Genomic DNA, 19,301 nt, shown 5'->3' with positions numbered 1-19,301 from the left:
CCCGAGGAATGATCGGCTAGAAGGGAATTGGGAACTCCCTGTGTGCTGGATTGAAGAAAATGGAGGTTGGGACTTATAAGAATTCAATACAGAATGCTCTGAGTTTAGGGACTTGAAATTATAGCTGACCTTTACATTCTTTCAAACTTGTTTCTGGTCACTCTTTTGCAGCACATTCCTTCAATATTTCTTATTCTTTAGGCGGCGAATGACTTCTTTAGGCATTCGTCATGCGTATCTTTACCTTTATAGCCGCCGTGCTATCAACGGTGTTTACCATCTACCCAGCTCTCGCTTCTGGGACCGCAGCCCCTCAGCTGAACTCTTGCCCACCGCTCATTGATGAAGCTGGCGTTGACTCGTCAAACTGGACGCTCTTTACAAATCTTGATGAAGCCTTGGCTTGTAATCACAAACCTAGACTTCTCGAATTTACCATTCATTACCCACTTCGACCATCGGGTCCTGGCAATGTCTTGAGAGCATGCACTTCTTACCAAGGAGAAACCCCCAATCTTACCAGCGACGTGAGCACCTCATCGCTGGCTAGGAACAATCAGACCAAATCTAAGCTTGAGCTTGTTTGGGATGACACCGATGAGAAAGTCATAATGCCCCAAGCCATCACCGTACTGGAGGAACTGCAATCGTTTCTATTGATTGAGGGCTCCAAAGACAGACAGTCTATATTCTCTCAGTATGGTGATACATCTGTGGGCCTTTACATTGGAGACAAGGTTGTGCCAAGTAGCGTTGCCAACGTCGTTATCGAGGCGTTGGTGAAGCGTCTTCGAGAGTCTGGCATGCCAAGAAGGCTTGGAGTTCAGCTTTGTGGCGATGGTCGCAATTCTGACTACACCTCTGGTATCATGATCGACACCAAACCTGGTCCTGCCTCGCTCATCAACGCTCAAGTAGCTGTGAGCGGGTGGAGCAATGCTACGTGTATCGACGGATTCCAACACAGCTCAAACTTTGGCAGCTTCCTCATCGAGACCATCAAGAAAGATACCGCTGTTTCTCGGCCCTCCAACTCCACGGCACCGAAGCTCTCCAAGCGCGCAGAGTGCAGAACCATTCAGGACAAGTCGGGAGATGGCTGTGGCGACCTAGCTGAGCGTTGTGGAATCAAAGCAGCCGACTTCACAAAGTACAACAGCCAGACGAAGAATTTGTGCTCTACTCTGATCGATGGCCAGCACGTCTGTTGTTCGTCTGGAGACTTGCCTGACTTTCGGCCCAAACCGAAGCCTGACGGCAGCTGTGCAACATATACTGTCGAATCAGGGGACTTTTGCAACAAGATTGCTGCTGAAAACTCTCTCAAGGTCGAAGACATTGAGAGTTTCAACAAGAATACCTGGGGCTGGTCTGGGTGCAAACTCTTGTTCGACAAGGCAGTGATTTGTTTGAGCAAAGGCGATCCCCCAATGCCTAACTCCATTGCAAATGCAGAGTGTGGACCTCAAAAGCCTGGCACGAAGAAACCTGAAAATGGAAAAGATCTTGCGGATCTCAACCCGTGTCCTCTGAATGCATGCTGCAACATCTGGGGACAGTGCGGTGTCACAGCAGACTTCTGCAAGAACACCACGCTTGGGGCTCCAGGTACTGCAAAACCAGGGACCAACGGATGCATTTCCAACTGCGGCACCGACATCGTGAACAACAAGTCTCCCCCCTCGTCTTTCATGAGTGTCGGCTACTTCGAGGCCTGGAACCAAGACCGGCCCTGCCTCTGGATGGATGTTTCGGAGCTTAAAAAGAGATCTGAACTTACCCACGTCCATTTCTCATTTGCTCGACTTACCGATAGTTTTGAAGTTGATGTCAGCCATGTCTCCTACCAGTTCAACAAGTTCAAGAAGCTTAAAGGACCCAAACGCATTCTTGCCTTTGGGGGTTGGGTGGACTCTACTCATCCTACCAAGTATCACATCCTTCGCAACGCAGTCAAGATGGAAAATCGACTTCAGGTTGCAAAGAATATTGTTGCCTTCATCAAGAAGCATGATCTTGATGGTGTTGATATTGACTGGGAGTATCCTGGAGCTCCAGACATCCCAGACATCCCCAAAGCCGACGAGGAGGATGGGAAGAATTACCTTGGCCTGTTGACCCTTCTCAAGGGCCAGCTCGGTGGTTTATCACTCTCCATCGCAGCTCCTGCTTCCTTTTGGTATTTGAAACCCTACCCCATCAACAACATCGCCAAGGTAGTTGACTACATCATCTACATGACCTACGATCTGCACGGTCAATGGGACTACGACAATAAGTGGGCTTCTCCCGGCTGTCCAAAAGGAAACTACTTGCGTTCCCATGTCAACCTCACAGAAACCATGGGTGCTCTCGCCATGATAACCAAGGCTGGCGTGCCGTCGACCAAGGTTATTGTTGGAGTTACAAGCTACGGAAGGTCCTTCAAGATGGCGAAAAAGGGATGTGTAGGTCCCAGGTACACGTTCCTCGGGTCTTCGACAGAGTCATTAGCTCGCAAGGGCGTTTGCACTGGCGAGTCCGGATACATCTCGAATGCGGAGATTGACAACATAGCCAACAAGCAGGCAACCTGGTGGATTGACGAGAGTGACTCCGATATTCTAGTGTACAACGACACTGAGTTGGTTGCCTACATGTCTGACTCGACCAAGAAGAGGCGAATTTCCAAGTATCAAGGTCTTAACTTTGGAGGCGTCACCGACTGGGCTGTTGATCTTCAGAAGTTTGGCAAGCTTGAAGATAGCAACTTGATCGAGATCATCGACAAGGACGGCAAATGCAAGTGGAAGACGAAAGACGGGTTTAGTTGTCTGGACAAAGCCGTCATAGAGTCTGACATGAATCCCCAGGATCGCTGGAATGGTGTACGCGCGCCGTGCGCCTGGAGAGACATGGCGTCTTCTTGGGTGGACAAGCGATCGTCTCAGAATATCAACGTCACCAGAAAGGAGAACGCGAATAAGTTCTCTAGGCATGTGTCAGACCTTGCTGATGGTTATGAGAAGTTTGACTGTGCATCGTTTTCTGTAGGTGTCAATGGGTGCGAGCAGGAAGACAAATGCGAGGATACCCGGGACTCAGGACCTGCCGGCTACTTTATCCTCAACTCTTTCACTAGCATACATACTGTAAGTCGGCCTCCCTGCCATACACTGTCGGTGGGCTAATTCCTTTCTTAAGACGTTCAAAAGCCTTTGGCAGACTGTCGACAAGGCTGAAAATGACATGCAGTCAAAGCTAGATCAGCTGGTAGAAACATTTGCTCCAGATGTGGATGAATCAAGCGAGTTCAATTTGATTGCAGATTTTCTCGGAATCGCCGTGGGGATGTTTGCCGCTCCGTTCTTCAACAAGAGTAAGTTACTGAAAAGGAACCTTTATTGTTGATGGCTTGAACTGACTTTCCTATCAAGTTATGAAGACGAAAGACAGTCCCACGGCTGACATCAAGGACCTTATTGCGAACACGGCTTCTTGGGGAGCCACTCTAGCGAAGGATATCCAGAACAGGTTCGTCTAATTCACCCTTTCAGTCGTGCCACCTGCTCTAAAAATCATGGATAGCAAGAGGGAAACGCCTAAGAGCAAAGTCGCTGGCAAGCTCAGCGAAATCTCAGATCTCTGGACCGAGTCCATCGAAGCTTTTACTGAAAAAGCATTCCGCGGAGACAATGAATCCGTCGATTACATCGGAGACTTGATTGCCGATGGCAAATTCAACAATGACGAAGTAACCTTTGACATGTCAGATCTTCGAAAACAACTGCGCAAAGTCTTTTTCGCAGTCCTCATCCCCGAGGCTTGGAAAGTTGGCGCCGGATATGCTCCCGCCTTCGTCATGGATTCCGGTTACGATTGCAATGCTGTTGGGCCTCTCGACTACGAGTACATCGCCCCGAGCACTGGTGAGGAGATGGGGTACTGCTACCAAGGCCGGAGGTATTATCTCCTTGCACCGAATGGTCGTGAGCGGAACTGTGATCCTCAAGTACCCGATGGCACAGGCGGTAATCCTACAGACTGCAAACCCAACTACTTTACCGCGCCGCAGGGAATAGAGAACCTGGATCCTAAGAATCAGGATGCTTATGACTGGGGAGGGATCACAGCTCAGGATCTCGTTGCTGGGTAAGTAAAACTGAGTCCGGATAGATGGTATTATGCTAACTTACATCACAGGGTCGTCGAGGGCTGGAAAGCCAACAAGGAGAAAAACGGTGGTAGGTTTCTTGACCTGACAAAAACGAGCAACTATGACTTTCTTCTTGGCGATAACTCAGATGAGGTCAATATCAGATTTCCCGGTTTCATCCAGATTCCAGTTTGTTCGCCTGAAAGAGCGAGAGGGGGATGGAAATCCTTCGATTCATTGTCCTCGAGTCAGAAGCAGAAGGTCTTTGAGCAGCTCCCTTACTACCCATACTGAAGGCCCTATGTCTTTGAAGATCCTTTTGGGCCGGTCGTGTAATCAATGAGATGATTTGGGAGCTGGAATCTAGGGTGTTGGGCTGCTTGATTGTTTTCATATGTGATTAATATTCTTCACCTCGCCGTTTGGCGATATCTTGTATTTTAGCAACTCATTCTTTTCTTAGAACTTGGGAAGGTAAACAATGAGGCCCTTGGTTCTGTACTATCATGAAGTTATACCTCCTTCGTACTTCTAAATGAAAACCGAAAGGCCACGAGTCCATGAACTTTATCTCAGTATGGCGGCCACAACGGCAACTGGAACTTGACTGCTCACGGTGGCTCTAAGCCCAGTCCCAACGGCGGCTCCAACAGTGGTTCCAAGTGTGGTTCCAGTGGCAGCTCTCAGACCAGCTCTAACGGTGGTTCAAGCTCTGGTTCCAGCTTTGGTTCTAATCAAGGTCCCAACGGCTCTATTGGCGGCGGTTCCAAGGACACACAACCTAGCATCGTACCTGTTATCAGTTGGGCTTGTAAACAGGCCATTGAAATGCTCTCTCTTCTTGCTACAATTGCAGCCCTTTTTAAATCAAATTCCTCTTCACCTCTGAGTTTCGTTTCCCATCTGCAGCTTCAGCTTGCTAGTAGCTAGTAGATTTAACTATATCCGGCTCATTGCCATTGAAGATCTTAAAAATAGAACAAGTTTTTCTTGAATCGCGCCCCACGATTGGCTGAGAGTAGCCCCTTTTATGGGGCCCCAAAACTTTGACGCGACGCCTGCTTACCAAATAAAGTAAACCAACTTTTTCTTCAGCTTGTTGATTTTCAAACTGAGATATCGTTTTGTAAGAAAAGCGATGACCTGTTCCTATGCCTTCGAAAGGTTCTCGAAACATCTTAGAACGATGTATTTTACTTGCTGTACTAAGCCAGACACTACCGGCCTCAGCTGAGCAAATCTGGCAAAGTAAGCCTTGGATTCGAAAGTATCCATGCAGTCGCGGATATCAAGGCATAGGTCCAATTGAGATCACTCCATTTTGGATCGACAGCTTTCGAGGATCATGGAATATGGATTCAGAGAGAAACTCAGCGACCTTAGAAGTGAACATCCTCGCAGTCCATAATGCATCGCTGATGAGTTGTGAAAATATTGATGTTTCTTCACTGAGAAACTCGATTGACTTTCAAGTTCTTGGCCGCTCAGTTGGGAAGTTGGAGAATTTCTCGAATAATTGTCCTTTACCTATTACAGATACTTTGACGCCGTAAGTATAATATGTGTCTCTCAAGAGCTTGTCAGAGTGCTAATTGAACAAATAGGATTGGACAGACGCGTCTGAGCTCCTATCATTTGCTTTACAGTTTTCAAAGCACTCATCAGTTTCAAACTCTCGAATCAAAATTCAGCTTCAGAAAAGAAGATGGCCAAGAATTGGATTGCGGGAAAGCGAAAATCACACCAGACCTGGGTGATGGGATCTCAGCAGCTTTGACATTCGTGCCACTTACCATTCTGATCGTCATCACTCTCTCATCATGGCGAGTGAACCACAACAGTCTCGGCTATGCCCATGGCCTTAATGCTAGCTCACTGTGGCCAGCCGTTCTGGACGTGACGAGCTACCTTCGCTACCTGCAATTCGCTTTCATAGCGGCATCGATGAGCATTGAATATCCCGGCTTCTTTGTCCCTGCAGTGAGCAAACTCTCCTGGGCTTCTTTACTATACTGGTCAGGTCCATTCAGCAACGGATACATGTATGAGGGGCCGACAGGTGGTATGTACGCTAGCAATGCTTCTTATGGACTTGGTTTCATGACGCAGATGCTTCGATACCCCAATATGCTCAATACCTTGGCGAACTCCCTGATCAACCTGATCATTTTGACTTCACCGATATTCTTTCTCTTATTAATCTCATTCTGGATCTTCTCCCGTTCGAGTTCGGTGCATTCCCTCCCTTTTCTTTCGATTCTGCAGAAGGCTGCCTGGACAACTATTGGCGTTGCACTTTGCTTCTTCAGTGTGCCTTTACTCTCCTACATCTCATACGATCTTATCCTTGTTGGCTACCTACCAAACTATCGCATTGGCTTAGCTGTCGTAATGCTACTCATAATTCTCGCAGCCGGTCACTTTCTCGTCCAAGTGCTGGATGACCAAGCAGGTGACCAACGGAAACCACCACGAGCCAGCCGATTGGAAACAAATAACCCCAATGTGAATTTCCATACACTATGGCGAGTACTTTCTCGTCATATTCCACATACAATGCCGCTTTTGCAAGCCATTGGTGTTGGCGGCCTTCAAGACTTTCCTCTTGCCCAGCTCTTCGTGTTGATTGCTTGCGAAGCCTTCATCATTATTTCGCACTTAAATTCAAAACGAAGCATGCTGGTAAAAACATCAACAACAATATACGTATCAGCCATGCGATTAATTCTTGTATTCCTCACTAGCATATTTGCTATGCCCATTACCGAAGCCACGAGACAATGGATCGGATATGTGGTATTGATTTTGCATGGACTTGTCATACTTGCTGGATTCTTCATCAAGCATGCATGGAAGTTATACGAGACTGTATTTACAGGCGAGGCTATGGACCGGGATTCCTCAAGCCACACTACTGGTGGAGATTCCAATCTAGTTCCTGTGAGCCTTATGCAAGACTCATTTTGTCTGCTTGCTAATTTCTTTCTGCAGTCTATCCATATGGACTCTTTAGACACACATTCAACCGCAGATCTCCTTGAGTATCGTCAGGCCCCAAGCAGAGAACCCTCGACAAGAGATTTCCAACCAGATCCATCGACATTTTACAGACCACCGAGGTCTGGGGCAACAAGCCCTGCTTATTACGCACCTCGACCAGCCGCTGTTTTAACAAATCCAAGATCACCAGCAACTGACAACAGCAGTCCTAGCACAGGGCACTTTAGCATAGATCTGGCCCTATCAGAGGTAGCATTTCAGCCAGGCATCGACTACTCATTTCGCGAGTCTGACAAGTTCTATGGAATTGATGAGGAAAGGGTGTTCGTCTCGTCAACGTCAATTCCAGACGTGGACACAAATCCAGGGCTTTCGTCAGGAATGAGGCATGATGAAACGGATAGGAGTCAATTGAAGAATAAACTGATGGCTGGGCTTACAAACGCGTTTACGAAGCCCAGGCCAAAAGCACATGAGAAAGGATTTCAGGTCAAGAGACCACCGAGGCCTCCTTGATCGACATCGAACATATGAATCCTAGTTTCTATGCTTAGTAAATAACATATATGGCTGAAATCGCCGAGCAATAATGCTCTTATTGCTGTGACATCTAGATATGGTATTACAGTTCTAACTCATACTATTTCAAACTGGAAAACGGATAAAAGCTTGCCTATATAAATAATCATATCATAAGACGCGAATGTTTTTAAAAACGTTCATTGGTTGGTTTGCTGTCACAAGATTAGCCCCTCACGCCAAGGCGTGTCTGTCACCTTTTGATTCATGATAATTATACGTAGTCTTCCTAGGCAAGCTCATACTCACATTTCATCACTGCCAGCACCGACAAAATGGACTACAGCTCGTTACCTCCACCTCTGCCTAGGCTCATACCTGCTGATCAGATTCTCCCAATCATGAAACGAATCGTCGGTCAATATCAGACCGTACGAGAAAACATTATTGAAAGTGTGGATGTACAAAAAGCCAACTTCGACAACTTAATTCAGCCCCTAGTTGATATTGACAACGAAACTCAGGGTGATATTGCAATCATTGCCATGCTCCGTTATTCACCTCCCGACCCAGCATCTTGTCAGGGGTCGGAAGAAGCATGTTCTCTTGTCAACGAAGATCAAGCCGCCTTTAATGCAAGACCAGATTTCTGGCCGTTACTCAAAGCTGTCAAAGAAGCCTGTCAGGAGATTTCTCTTCATTTCGAAGCTCGAAAGTACCTCGATAAGTTGTTTCTAGAGTTCAAGCAGTTTGGATATGGTACTTTGCGGCCTGTTCAAATTCATGAATACCTAGAGAGAAGAAATTATATCGACGGGATGCGGCGAAAGTATAACCAGAGAATCAGACAAGATGCTGGAGGTCTTTGGTTCTCTCTTGACGAACTAGCCGGTGTAAAGAAGCATGATCTAGATCGCTTTGTAAAAGACCCAGAAAAGCATGACAGGCGATTTGTTCGCTTTTCAGCAGCTGATTCTTTGGTTGTATACCGAAATGCCTCCGAAAGTGCCACACGGAAGAGAATTTACGTTGGCAATGTCAATAATCTCAGTCAAAACGCCAAACTCTTCGAGAAGATTGTTGTGGAGAGAGATTTGAACGCTCGTCTTGTGGGCTACGAGAGTCATGCGGCTTATCGACAAGAGAAGAGGCTGATGAAGACCCCGGCTCAGGTTGAAAGTTTGTTGGCCGATTTACACGATAGACTACTAGCTCGTGGGCAGCACGATATGAACCTCCTAATGGATCTGAAGAGAAAGGAGTCCAGGGAGAGTGCCAAAATCACTGAATATGATGTCAACGCGATATTTCCTTGGGACTATTGGTATTACGCCCGCGAAGCATCGAAAGGTCGATTCATTGGCTACCTCTATATGGATCTTCTTTCAAGAGATAACAAGTATAAGGGTAACCAGAACGTCAACCTCCAATGTGTAAGCATTCAGATGAGTCAGATAAGTACCGACTTCTAAATCAATATTCCATCGGGGCTACCTGAAAAACGATGGCAGTCGAGTATATCCCGCAACCCTTCTCATGTGCTCCTTTCCGCCACCTGCACCTTCAGCTTGCACATTCCTAAAGCACAGTCAGATTATCTCTCTATTCCACGGTAAGAAACCCCGTACAAACCAACTAAATACACAGGAGCTCACTAGATCAGAGTTAGGACATGGCATCCATGACTTGCTGGCCAGGACGAACTACGTGGCCTTTCACGGCCATAGGTCACCACCAGACTTTGCAGAAGCATTCAGTGTAATGCTCGAGAAGTGGTGCTGGATGAAGCCCGAGCTCAAACGCTTGGGTCTTCATTATACAAGCAAAGATCTGCACTTGAAGGAGAAATGGCTTCGAGAGCACCCAGGAGAGGATCTCCCCCCGGAGCGTATACCCGATGATACCATTGATAGGTTGATAAAGGGCCGCCAAGTGACGCGCTCGTTGTGGTATCTTCGTCAATTGTGAGTATTTCTCGCTCAAAAGGCTTCTGAGCTAACATTGCTTTTCTAGGGTTTACGCCCACTTTGATATGAAAGTTCATCATCCCAGAAGCCACACTGAGCTACGCAACATGGACTCCACCAAAATATTCAACGACTTCCTTGAGAAGCTGTGGCTTGTTCGCGCACCTCAACCAGAGGACCAAGGATATCCACATGCTGATCTAGGTCATCTAGTCTCTGGCTACGATGCAGGCTACTACTCATATCTCAGGCGAGTTGACCTCAACCTAACTATAAAAAATGACTAATTGGCTATTATTAGTGCTCATGTGTTTGCTGAAGAGTTCTTTGAATCGACGTTCCTTGAGGATCCTAGGAGTGTATCCGCCTGGGATAGGTATAGGAAGGGTATTCTTGAAATTGGTGGGTAGAGATGAGTTGGAGCTACTCGTAGAGTATCTGGGCCATATTCCTACTGCGGATCCGTTGCTTCGTGATATTCTACAGTAGCTAGTTACTCAAAGGTTCGCTAAATATGTGTCTTCTTCAGACCTACACAGCAGTGTCACTTCCTTAAGGTTAATGATATTCATGATGGCGACTTGGTCAAGAGATTAGAATTAAGTCAGTAGTGATATTCACTAGAGCCTTTCTCCTATAGTATCTATACCTTTTCCTCGGTCAATGACTCTGAGCTTAGCTTTCCCTGCCTCCAGATATCATCCCCAAAATCGAACGCCCAGACTTCTCCCCAAGTGTCAATATCGCAAACTTTCGTATCCAATTCCCATCCGGCTGCTTACTCGGATCATTCGCTATACGCAGAATATCCGGTGGGCAGTGACTCTCCATATACATCTTCCTCTCCTGCGTCTTCTCCGGTCCTTCAGGCGGAATCGTTATAAAGCTCTGAAGAATCGTAGCATCACTCGCCGTCATATTCGTAAGAATTTCCCGCAACAGTGTCTTTGGTAAGTAATAACCTCTCCCTTGATCACTAAGGCCTTTCTGGGCTATTAAAAGCGTGGCTCTTGCTTCTTTAGGATCTGTGTCTCCGACATCTAATCCAGATCCCGTGATGGTATGCTCTGGCTTGGTGGATGTTGCCAAGGATTCGATCTTGTTTAGGGATAGAAATGCTAGCATTGACAGGAAGCGTGTTAGCATCATGTTTCCGTATTCGAAGCTATGGCGAAGATAGTGAATTCGTAGAATGGTCTCGAAGTAGCCTCGGTATTTTGAGAGGGACTTTTGAAGATCTTCTTCTTCGATGGGGAGGTTCGGGGCTTGTCTTTGTCCTCCTGGGGCGAGAATTTCGTATAGTTGGACGATAACATAGCAATAATGAAGACTAACGGATATTAACAATCGTCAGCTCGTTTTACTATCAAAATGTAAGGCTTGAGTGAGATATGGTCAACGTACTGTATCTTGAGTTGTGAAGGTGAAACAATCTGCGTTGGTGACAGTGGTTCTGGCATAGCTTTATACCATGTATCCATTCTTTCCGCTATCTTAATGATCCTTGTGGCCCCATTCCGAAACAAGTAAGAATCAGTTGAATCTTTTTCAACTTGTAACATTGCCTCGTTAAGAACGACACTAAAGCTCATCTTTGCTTTGAACACCAAGCCAAGTCGCAATGGCACCAGTGTTGAACTCGAAGGATATTTGAGCCAGATCTCACCAAACCACTCTGGATCGCGGTCAGGGTCGGGAAGGGGTGTCTTGGGTGGTGCTTTTAATAACGGCTGGGTCATGAATTGGTAACTCAGCGTACTTATTCTGTTAGCTATAGAATAGATGCATGAGGGGAATCTTACCATTGCCAGTGAAACAAAGACCAGGCCGTAAGATCATATGAGTTTCTCAACTTCTTGTTCATTATGTACGTCGTCGGTTCAAATAACCCCAACTCATGGGCTATTTCTATTGACCGAACGAGGAATGCTGAGGATAAAGGATCCATATCAAACATGTTGACGATAGTGTTCACGACAAGGGCTGCCTGTAACGTTGTCAAACTTCTGTTATGCGTCACCTCCACTATCCAGAGCCTTCTCGCTTCCTCAAGGAATTTATAACCAAGACTATTGGGATTCCAATACTCTGCGGGGTCGGATACAGAGTTTCGACATTGCTGACAGCTTATTAGCATGAGCTTTATAGTAGATGAGGACTTACACATCCAACTGCCAAAACAGCGTTGACGAGAAGTGATGAGCAAAATGTATTAGATCCATTGATCATATCGTCTAAGAAGTAGTCCTTATGAAAGAACGTGAACCAGTCATATTCTTGAAGGAAATAAAAGCGTATAAGCTCCTTCATTGTATCATCGCTGACGTCCACAGTAGTCCATTTGGAAGGTACTATCTCGTCCAGCCTTGAGTCGACGATTGTTGCCGCATGGTGAGGTCTCAAGTACTGCGCCCGATATTTCAAATCTGTTTCTGTAGAAACCGGAGATGCAATACTAACAATATCATCTCTTGTGCTCCACTCATGTATAAGAGATCTCATGAAGGGATTATCGTCAGTCTGAAGATATGTAGGCATGAGCGGTGAGTAGATAAACTGATATCGTGATCTTGTTTCTGGCTCCAGTTGTACTTGGAGGAGTAAATCGGCGCTTGATAGTTGGCGCATCAAAGTTTCAGCATCGACACCAGTTTGAATCCGCCTGACGATTTCAAGTGCTTCATATCGTGGCCGTGTTTGAATAGCTCGATATACGATGGCTGCAGGGTGTGATTCTAGAAGTGCCTCGTATTTCTCACGATAGTCTGTGTCTGGCGTTGCTCTGTAAACACACTCGATTTTCCGTGCCCGGCATTGAGAGCATACCGGTCGAGCTCCGTTACACTGCAAAGACGGATGAGCTGCCGCCATAATACGCAAAGTAGGAACTATACTGACCTTTATTTTCTTCTGTCGACATGCTTCACATGCCAAGGCTATTGGAGCTCGTTTCCTTGTCAAGGGAGCTGTTTGGTAGTGATTAGAACTTTCAGCCGGCTGGGGACGAGCAGCTGGTAGTAAACGTCGAGGACCACCTGCTTGAGAGGTATCTTGAGCTGATGATGTCGATGCATCGGAAATACTTGGCGTTCTATGGGGTATCATCTTTGGTAAGTTGATGTAGCTTGGTAGAAAATCAACACTGTCATGATTTTAACGAGTGATATCAGAAGAACAAAGCCCTGGTTTTGAAGTGTGATATCATACAAGCGCGTAATTGACTCACAAGGCTGTCTCTCAGTTCCTTGATTGCAAAGTTTTATATGCTTTTTCATGTTCGAAACATGATGTCATGGTGGTTGAAGGATGATGCACATTATGTCTTGGGAGCCACAAGAGCGGCTTTATGAGAGGTGTTCTCTGATTCGTCCAGTCGCTTGCTCCGGGCCATGCCCCGTCCTTTTGATAGGCTCGTTTATTGTGGTATAGCATCCATTGGAATTGGATGTTACGGTCTGGAAGCCGACTTGTCGTCGAGTCTACACGCGTTTGGCAGCCTAAATAATTATTGCCTCTTTCATCGCATAAGTCACTATCCAGCATACTTAAGAGATGATGGGTCACTACACATTACTTCAATCTGAAGACTGGGCACCCTATATATCAGGCTATGCCATTGCAGTGGAATTTCCCAATCACCATCATCGAGCTGTTCAACATGTTACTGAAACTACAGAGGTGGCGACTAAAGCTTGGTCATCCATTACACTCTGAGTGGGCTCGTTTTGAAAAGAAAATGATCCTTGTTTCCTTGCGATATTCCTTGGAGATCTAGAAGATCCGTCATGACGATCAGTCCCTGAAACCGCGAGGTATAGAGCCCATCAGCAATCTCACATAATCGATGATCGAATTGGGAATTAAAAGAATATGTTAAAAATGCTTCGAAGTGGATATCGTCATCTGAATTCCGTTCATAAACCCGAAATCCGTCTCATTATCTCATATTTACCTTCTCCACCATCAGATGACAGATCCCAGATCGGCCTATTATGCAATATTGAATACCACTCTCCGGGATTAAAGTTCTTGGCTACCAGACTATTGAAAATCCAGGGTCCTGGTCGGCGGGAATTACCCAAATCGCTGTTGTGACGCACCACGCGATCTGCGCCAGGACGCGCCACTATTCCCAACATGGTCTTACCCAGCGCTGTCTTATTTGTGGTGGGGATCATATCGCCTCATGAGCCAAGCATGTAATAGTATAAAAGAAATAAAATTCACTTACATCATGGCGAAAATACTCCAGTTGGCTTGAAACATCAATTTCTTTCGTCGTTATCATGCCTGGCGTTCCGAAAAGTCGAGGCTGTAATACCTGTTTGAAGCAGAAGAAAAAGGTGAGTTCAAAACCTTGCTAGGAAGCTCGTTAGGGATTTATTCACATTAGCTAGTGTGACCAAGCCAAGCCAGCTTGCTCAAGATGTACTCGGCTCGGGGTTCCCTGTGTCGGTTCAGGCAAGCAGAAATATGTCTTCAAACCAGTATCATTCACCAAGCCATTTAAACCCAGCTTTCAAAAAGCACGAAAACGCGAGAAACCCTCTCAGTTATCCATTACACATAAGCCTCAAAATTCCTTAACTCTTCTCGAAGCCAAGTTTGTTGCGGCGCTGGAAATAACAGACCTTCGCTATGGTGTTCACTGTTATGGCGACTTTCTAGAGCATATTCCTAGAAGGCTAGGTCACAGCCATACTCTCAATGTTTCAGTTGATCTGATGATGAGTACCTTACCTTATCATTATTCACATGAGATCCCATCTCAGGTTCTAGCCAAGTATGGCAGCGGTTTGAAAGTATTAAAAGGTTTCCTGAATGGGACGGGCGCACGACTCGGTCCTGAGGACCTTGCATCCTTTCACATTATGACTATATGCCAGGTAATAACCATCCTCATGTACAGAGCATGCACTGATAAGCTTAAAAGAGCTGGGTGGGACGAGCAGATGAGGACTGGAAAGGTCATGGGCAGATGCTTGCGCGGTTCATGGATACAGCAAGCGAAACAGGCTGTAGTGACATTTTTGAACTCAAGTCGCTTGATACCTCGTTGGTAGCTCTATTTCTTGAGGCTCTGATCGACCCATCCATCGGCTTGGAACATTGTGTCATTTTCATAACCTCACAGTCGCACCAAAACACATACAACCAAGATCAGGGTTTTCAAATTCGAACTTTTCAACTACAAAGGTTAATCAGGATACCGAGATTTTTGCATGAACCTCTGCGTTATGTGGACGAAATCAAAATCACATATCAAGAGTTGCGAGGCGATTATTCAAGAATACAGTGCCACCTCGAGAGTCTAAATGAGCAGGAACCTCCTCCCGAAGACTTACATAATCGACCAAACCTAAACCACAAGCTTCAAATCACGGAGGCGATCTTTCTCACGGCAGTACTAGCTCTGAACAGCATACTTCGAGCAACGTATCCAGATGACAGCGTCTTACTCCTGGAAGCATCAACTTTGGTGAACGAACTTATCACACTTGCTAAAACGGCATCCCAATACAGGCCTCTTGGGGCCAGCTACATCCCACCATGCCTAGTAGCTGCAGTAAGTCAATTTCTGGCTAGTACGATCTTCTGCATATTGGAGGTTACTGATCGCTTTTGTAGTGGGCGACTACGAGTGCTTTGGAAGCCCAGAAAAATGAGATTGAGACGTTGCTTGCGGAATATCAGCACGATTATGCTCGCATAAAGTGGATTGATCAGGCTAAATTGCTCAAGGAATTAAATGGGACACAGCTGGGGCGACTATCTGGACCGAATAGTCGGGACAAAGTCGAAAAGTCTGATATCGATGGAAATCTCGAGATGTTGATGGTCCATTATAAGGCAGTGTTTGGGTCCATTGGCAGCTACTTCTTCCCGTCAAGCTGAGGCTCTTAATCGTCAAGCTTGAAAAATTGACAATGGGTATGAGACATAGCGAAAAGCAAGATTTGAGCTTTGTTTAGGGTGAGAAAATTAAATATTATTCATGCCAAAAAGTTGACATCATTAAAAACTTGGCGTCATTATTTGAGTCATTGCCCTATATCAATATGTTCCCGTCAATCGTTAATTTCTAGGACCAGATTAGAGGAGCACAATTGCTCCAAGCGCAACACCAGCAACGGCAATCAAAGAACCCTCCATGACTCGAGCCGCATTAGACGCAGCAGCGGGCGTAGAAGTAGAAACAGCCTCCTCAGTCGATTTAGTCTCCGATGGCAGTAAAGGAGCCACAGTAGTTGATCCAGTCGCCGCCGTGATTCCAATCGATTCAGTCGGTTCAGCCGATTCAGATGCGACATGCTTCGTCGTAGTCCTCGTTTCAACCTCAACCACAGTACTAGGCTCAGGAGTTTCCGTCACAGTTGTCTCCGATGTCGTCTCGGCAGCTGCAGCAACAAGCGTAGTCGAAGGTTTCCAGCACGAGAGATACGAGGTTCCGATGGTCTCAGTGCCGGTATATCCGGCACATCCAGGCACGCCAGTCTTGGGAGGCGCTCGACCGCCGCCGCAGTCGAGAGGATCACAGATCATTCCATCGTCGGGGTCGAACCAATGCACTATTTTATCTTCGCATGTTGTGAAGCTGTGAGTTGAACAGCCGAATCCAAGGACTTGCTCGGCGAGCATGAGCAGTGGGATGGCAGCCAAAAGAGTTGATTTAACCATTTTAAAGATTTGTAACGAGTGGATCTTGTAAACGAGTGACAAGTTTATCGAGAGATTTGACGTGTAAGATTTTGATGTGGAGGATGGCCGTGCTTTAAACGAAAATCTCACAGGGGTCTTGACAGTATTACCCGGTGACTCCATGAGCCAGCTGTAACGTATGATCTTTAGCGTTCGCCAAATCCTTCTGCTGGCGGCTGAATTGTTGTCCTATGACCTTTAAACGACCCATGCTGTAAGAGATTGCGGTAGAAGCGAATGGGTTAGTTCAAGAAAGAAGAGCTGTGATTGGTTAGCGGAGCTCGTAATCTCTTTGCTGTGCCGTTCTTCCATCCCCTGCAGAAGGAATACGACCAGCTGCGCCTTGCTATTAAGGTACGCTGGCGGATCGACTTCATGGATAATTAGGTGCCAAGAAGAGAAATCACCGAGTTAACAAGACGAGGCCATTTCACTTAGAGAGATGAAAATGAGTTGGCTTTGCAGTTTCTCCTTGGGACGAAAGCCACTATAAGGGTTTAAAAGTGTTAAGATAAACGATGATATCATCCAAATCTATTCGACTCTTCAATTTGTTTTGTCAATTTTACACTGTCGAGACAAGTGTCAAAACTGCTGAGTGCTTATTCAGTTGAGGTATAAGATAACGAGAGATATTTTATTACATCACAACCGTGAATCCAGTGGTTCTAACAAACATCTTATAGCACCTCTATATCTCTATTAAACTGAATATGCAAAGTAGTATAAGAAAACAATGAACCAATCATCTCAGGTCTTTTAGACATTATGACTCTATTTCATTGCTTCAGGTCCCGGGTAGTGCATCCGGTTCCGATACCGGCCGGTCGATTAAAATTCCGGCGGGGTGGCTGCCGTTCGCGACTCATTCCATCCCATTTCCCAACGAGGGGCACCAAGAATTTTCCAAGCATCAACAAGCAAAACAACAATGGCGAACGATTCGACACATACGCAATCGCAAGTATACCTCTCAACAAGAGGCGGTGACTATGGTGTACGACCTATCTGTCAATATTCGCAATTGACACTCCGCTGACCTCTGAAAGCTCTCCTTCGAGACCGTTGTCCTGAAGGGATTGGCTGCCGATGGCGGTCTTTTCCTCCCCCATGAGATTCCCGCAGCGACAGAATGGGTGCGTACGAGCCGATTTCCCATATACTCCCCAGCTGCGATCGAAAGCGATGGATTTATGAGACAAGCGATTAATGCGATACTAGCAAAGCTGGAAAGACCTCTCGTACCAGGAATTGGCCTTCCAGATCTTCAGCCTCTACATCTCCCGCAGCGAAATCCCCGCCGAAGACCTACAAGGCATCATCAACCGAAGCTACTCTACATTCCGCGCCCAAGAAGTCACACCCCTCGTCCAATTGAAGGACAACCTGCACCTCCTCGAACTCTTCCACGGCCCTAGTTACTCCTTCAAGGACTGCGCGCTGCAGTTCCTCGGTAACCTTTTCGAGTACCTTCTTGCGCGAAAGAACGAGGGCAAGGAGGGCAAGGACCGACATCATTTGACTGTTGTTGGTGCGACGAGTGGTGATGTGAGTCATGTTGTGGCCTGATTGCGGTAATATGCTAACTTGTGAATTAGACTGGATCCGCTGCTATTCATGGTTTGAGGGGTAAGAAGGATGTGTCTGTTACTATTCTGCATCCCAAGGGCCGTGTCAGCCCTATCCAGGAGCTTCAGATGACGACGTGCACTGATGCCAACGTGCACAACCTTGCCGTCACCGGTACCTTTGATGATTGCCAAGTGAGTACGCCTTTCGCACGCCCTTCGCGTCGCGCTAACGAATTGGTAGGACATCGTCAAGGCCTTGTTTGGCGACCCCGAGACCAACGCCTCCCTCAAGCTCGGCGCCGTCAACTCCATCAACTTCTCCCGCATTCTCGCCCAGATCGTCTACTACTTCTACTCCTACTTCTCCCTCGCCAAGAAGTCCTCCACCTTCAAGGTCGGCGACAAGGTCCGCTTCGTCGTCCCCACCGGAAACTTTGGCGACATCCTCGCTGGCTACTTCGCCACTCGCATGGGTCTTCCCGTCGACAAGCTTGTTATCGCGACTAACGAGAACGATATCCTTGATCGATTCTGGAAGACTGGAAAGTACGAGAAGCAGCCCGCCAAGGGCCCCGAGGCCCAGGGTGGTCTGGAGGTCGATGGTGTCAAGGCCCATGAGGAGGGCGTCAAGGAGACTCTTAGCCCTGCTATGGACATTCTGGTTTCGAGTAACTTTGAGCGTCTGCTTTGGTTCTTGGCTTACGAGTTTGCTGCTACTGTTGGTATGGATGTTGAGTTCAACCGAAAGCAAGCTGGTCAAGAAGTCGCCACTTGGCTCAAGGATCTCAAGGTCAAGGGCGGTTTCGGCCCCGTCTATGTCGATGTTCTCAACAGCGCCCGCAAGACCTTTGAGAGCGAACGTGTCAGCGATCCCGAGACCCTCGAGACCATCAAGAGCATCTACGAGCAAGACGGCTACATTCTCGATCCTCACTCCTCCATCGGCGTCACCGCCTCTCTCCGATCTGCCCAACGCGCCGAGGCCAACCTTCCTCACATTTCTCTGTGCACAGCTCACCCCGCCAAGTTCGCTGGTGCCGTTGAGCTTGCCCTCAAGGATGAGAAGGACTTTAACTTCCAGGAGAAGGTTCTTCCCGAGGAGTTTGTCGGTCTTGAGAAGTTGCCTAAGCGCGTTTCTGATGTTTCGAATGATTGGAAGGCTGTGAGGGAGCTTGTCAAGGAGCAAGTTGAGAAGGAGCTTAGCGGACAGCGATGAATGCGAGATGAAAGGTGTTAGTTCTGGTTTCCGAATGCATATTTAGAGGGTTAAAATGATCAAAAGACGAATTAGACATATTTTCTGAGTTTGAAGATGACCTGAATATGAGATGATGAAGTGAATGTTGCTGATCCGGTCTCGGGAAGGTGTCAATGTCCGTTTCCAGCTCTATTTGAAAATATGCCTCGTTT

At 46.8% G+C, this 19,301-nt stretch overlaps 6 protein-coding genes across 6 annotated transcripts; 4 read left to right on the top strand and 2 right to left on the bottom strand.

The window, feature by feature from the left end:
* Nucleotides 1-611: 611 nt before the first annotated feature.
* Nucleotides 612-7,651, top strand: FOXG_08721 (uncharacterized protein; the record flags this gene model as incomplete). Its single annotated transcript, XM_018387746.1, has 13 exons — nucleotides 612-2,867; nucleotides 3,034-3,131; nucleotides 3,195-3,358; nucleotides 3,417-3,513; nucleotides 3,568-4,131; nucleotides 4,183-4,324; nucleotides 4,712-4,924; nucleotides 5,350-5,383; nucleotides 5,672-5,684; nucleotides 5,782-6,197; nucleotides 6,549-6,587; nucleotides 7,014-7,075; nucleotides 7,127-7,651. 13 exons carry the CDS (start codon nucleotides 612-614, stop codon nucleotides 7,649-7,651), a joined length of 4,623 nt encoding a protein of 1,540 aa, XP_018245651.1.
* Nucleotides 7,652-7,989: 338 nt separating this feature from the next.
* Nucleotides 7,990-9,908, top strand: FOXG_08720 (uncharacterized protein; the record flags this gene model as incomplete). The annotated part of the gene is made up of 4 exons (XM_018387745.1): nucleotides 7,990-9,087; nucleotides 9,166-9,266; nucleotides 9,313-9,618; nucleotides 9,668-9,908. The coding sequence occupies 4 exons, from the start codon at nucleotides 7,990-7,992 to the stop codon at nucleotides 9,906-9,908; spliced, it is 1,746 nt and encodes a 581-aa protein (XP_018245650.1).
* Nucleotides 9,909-10,264: 356 nt separating this feature from the next.
* FOXG_19863 (uncharacterized protein) lies at nucleotides 10,265-12,492 on the bottom strand (the record flags this gene model as incomplete). The annotated part of the gene is made up of 5 exons (XM_018400146.1): nucleotides 10,265-10,347; nucleotides 10,404-10,951; nucleotides 11,026-11,379; nucleotides 11,424-11,740; nucleotides 11,785-12,492. The coding sequence occupies 5 exons, from the start codon at nucleotides 12,490-12,492 to the stop codon at nucleotides 10,265-10,267; spliced, it is 2,010 nt and encodes a 669-aa protein (XP_018245649.1).
* A 1,415-nt stretch (nucleotides 12,493-13,907) lies between these two features.
* Nucleotides 13,908-16,434, top strand: FOXG_19862 (uncharacterized protein; the record flags this gene model as incomplete). Its single annotated transcript, XM_018400145.1, has 4 exons — nucleotides 13,908-13,964; nucleotides 14,019-14,507; nucleotides 14,555-15,187; nucleotides 15,250-16,434. 4 exons carry the CDS (start codon nucleotides 13,908-13,910, stop codon nucleotides 15,514-15,516), a joined length of 1,446 nt encoding a protein of 481 aa, XP_018245648.1. The 3' UTR covers nucleotides 15,517-16,434.
* Nucleotides 15,563-16,434, bottom strand: FOXG_08719 (uncharacterized protein). The gene has a single exon (XM_018387744.1). It carries the CDS (start codon nucleotides 16,297-16,299, stop codon nucleotides 15,715-15,717), a length of 585 nt encoding a protein of 194 aa, XP_018245647.1. The 5' UTR covers nucleotides 16,300-16,434; the 3' UTR covers nucleotides 15,563-15,714.
* A 748-nt stretch (nucleotides 16,435-17,182) lies between these two features.
* Nucleotides 17,183-19,295, top strand: FOXG_08718 (threonine synthase). The gene is made up of 5 exons (XM_018387743.1): nucleotides 17,183-17,317; nucleotides 17,370-17,456; nucleotides 17,542-17,868; nucleotides 17,919-18,083; nucleotides 18,133-19,295. The coding sequence occupies exons 1-5, from the start codon at nucleotides 17,252-17,254 to the stop codon at nucleotides 19,105-19,107; spliced, it is 1,620 nt and encodes a 539-aa protein (XP_018245646.1). The 5' UTR covers nucleotides 17,183-17,251; the 3' UTR covers nucleotides 19,108-19,295.
* The last annotated feature ends 6 nt before the right edge of the window (nucleotides 19,296-19,301 follow it).

The sequence above is a fragment of the Fusarium oxysporum genome, chromosome 2 (genome assembly GCF_000149955.1).
Source record: "Fusarium oxysporum f. sp. lycopersici 4287 chromosome 2, whole genome shotgun sequence".
In the NCBI taxonomy this organism is placed as follows: Eukaryota; Fungi; Ascomycota; class Sordariomycetes; order Hypocreales; family Nectriaceae; genus Fusarium; species Fusarium oxysporum.
This window is presented reverse-complemented; position numbering and strand designations above follow the sequence as displayed.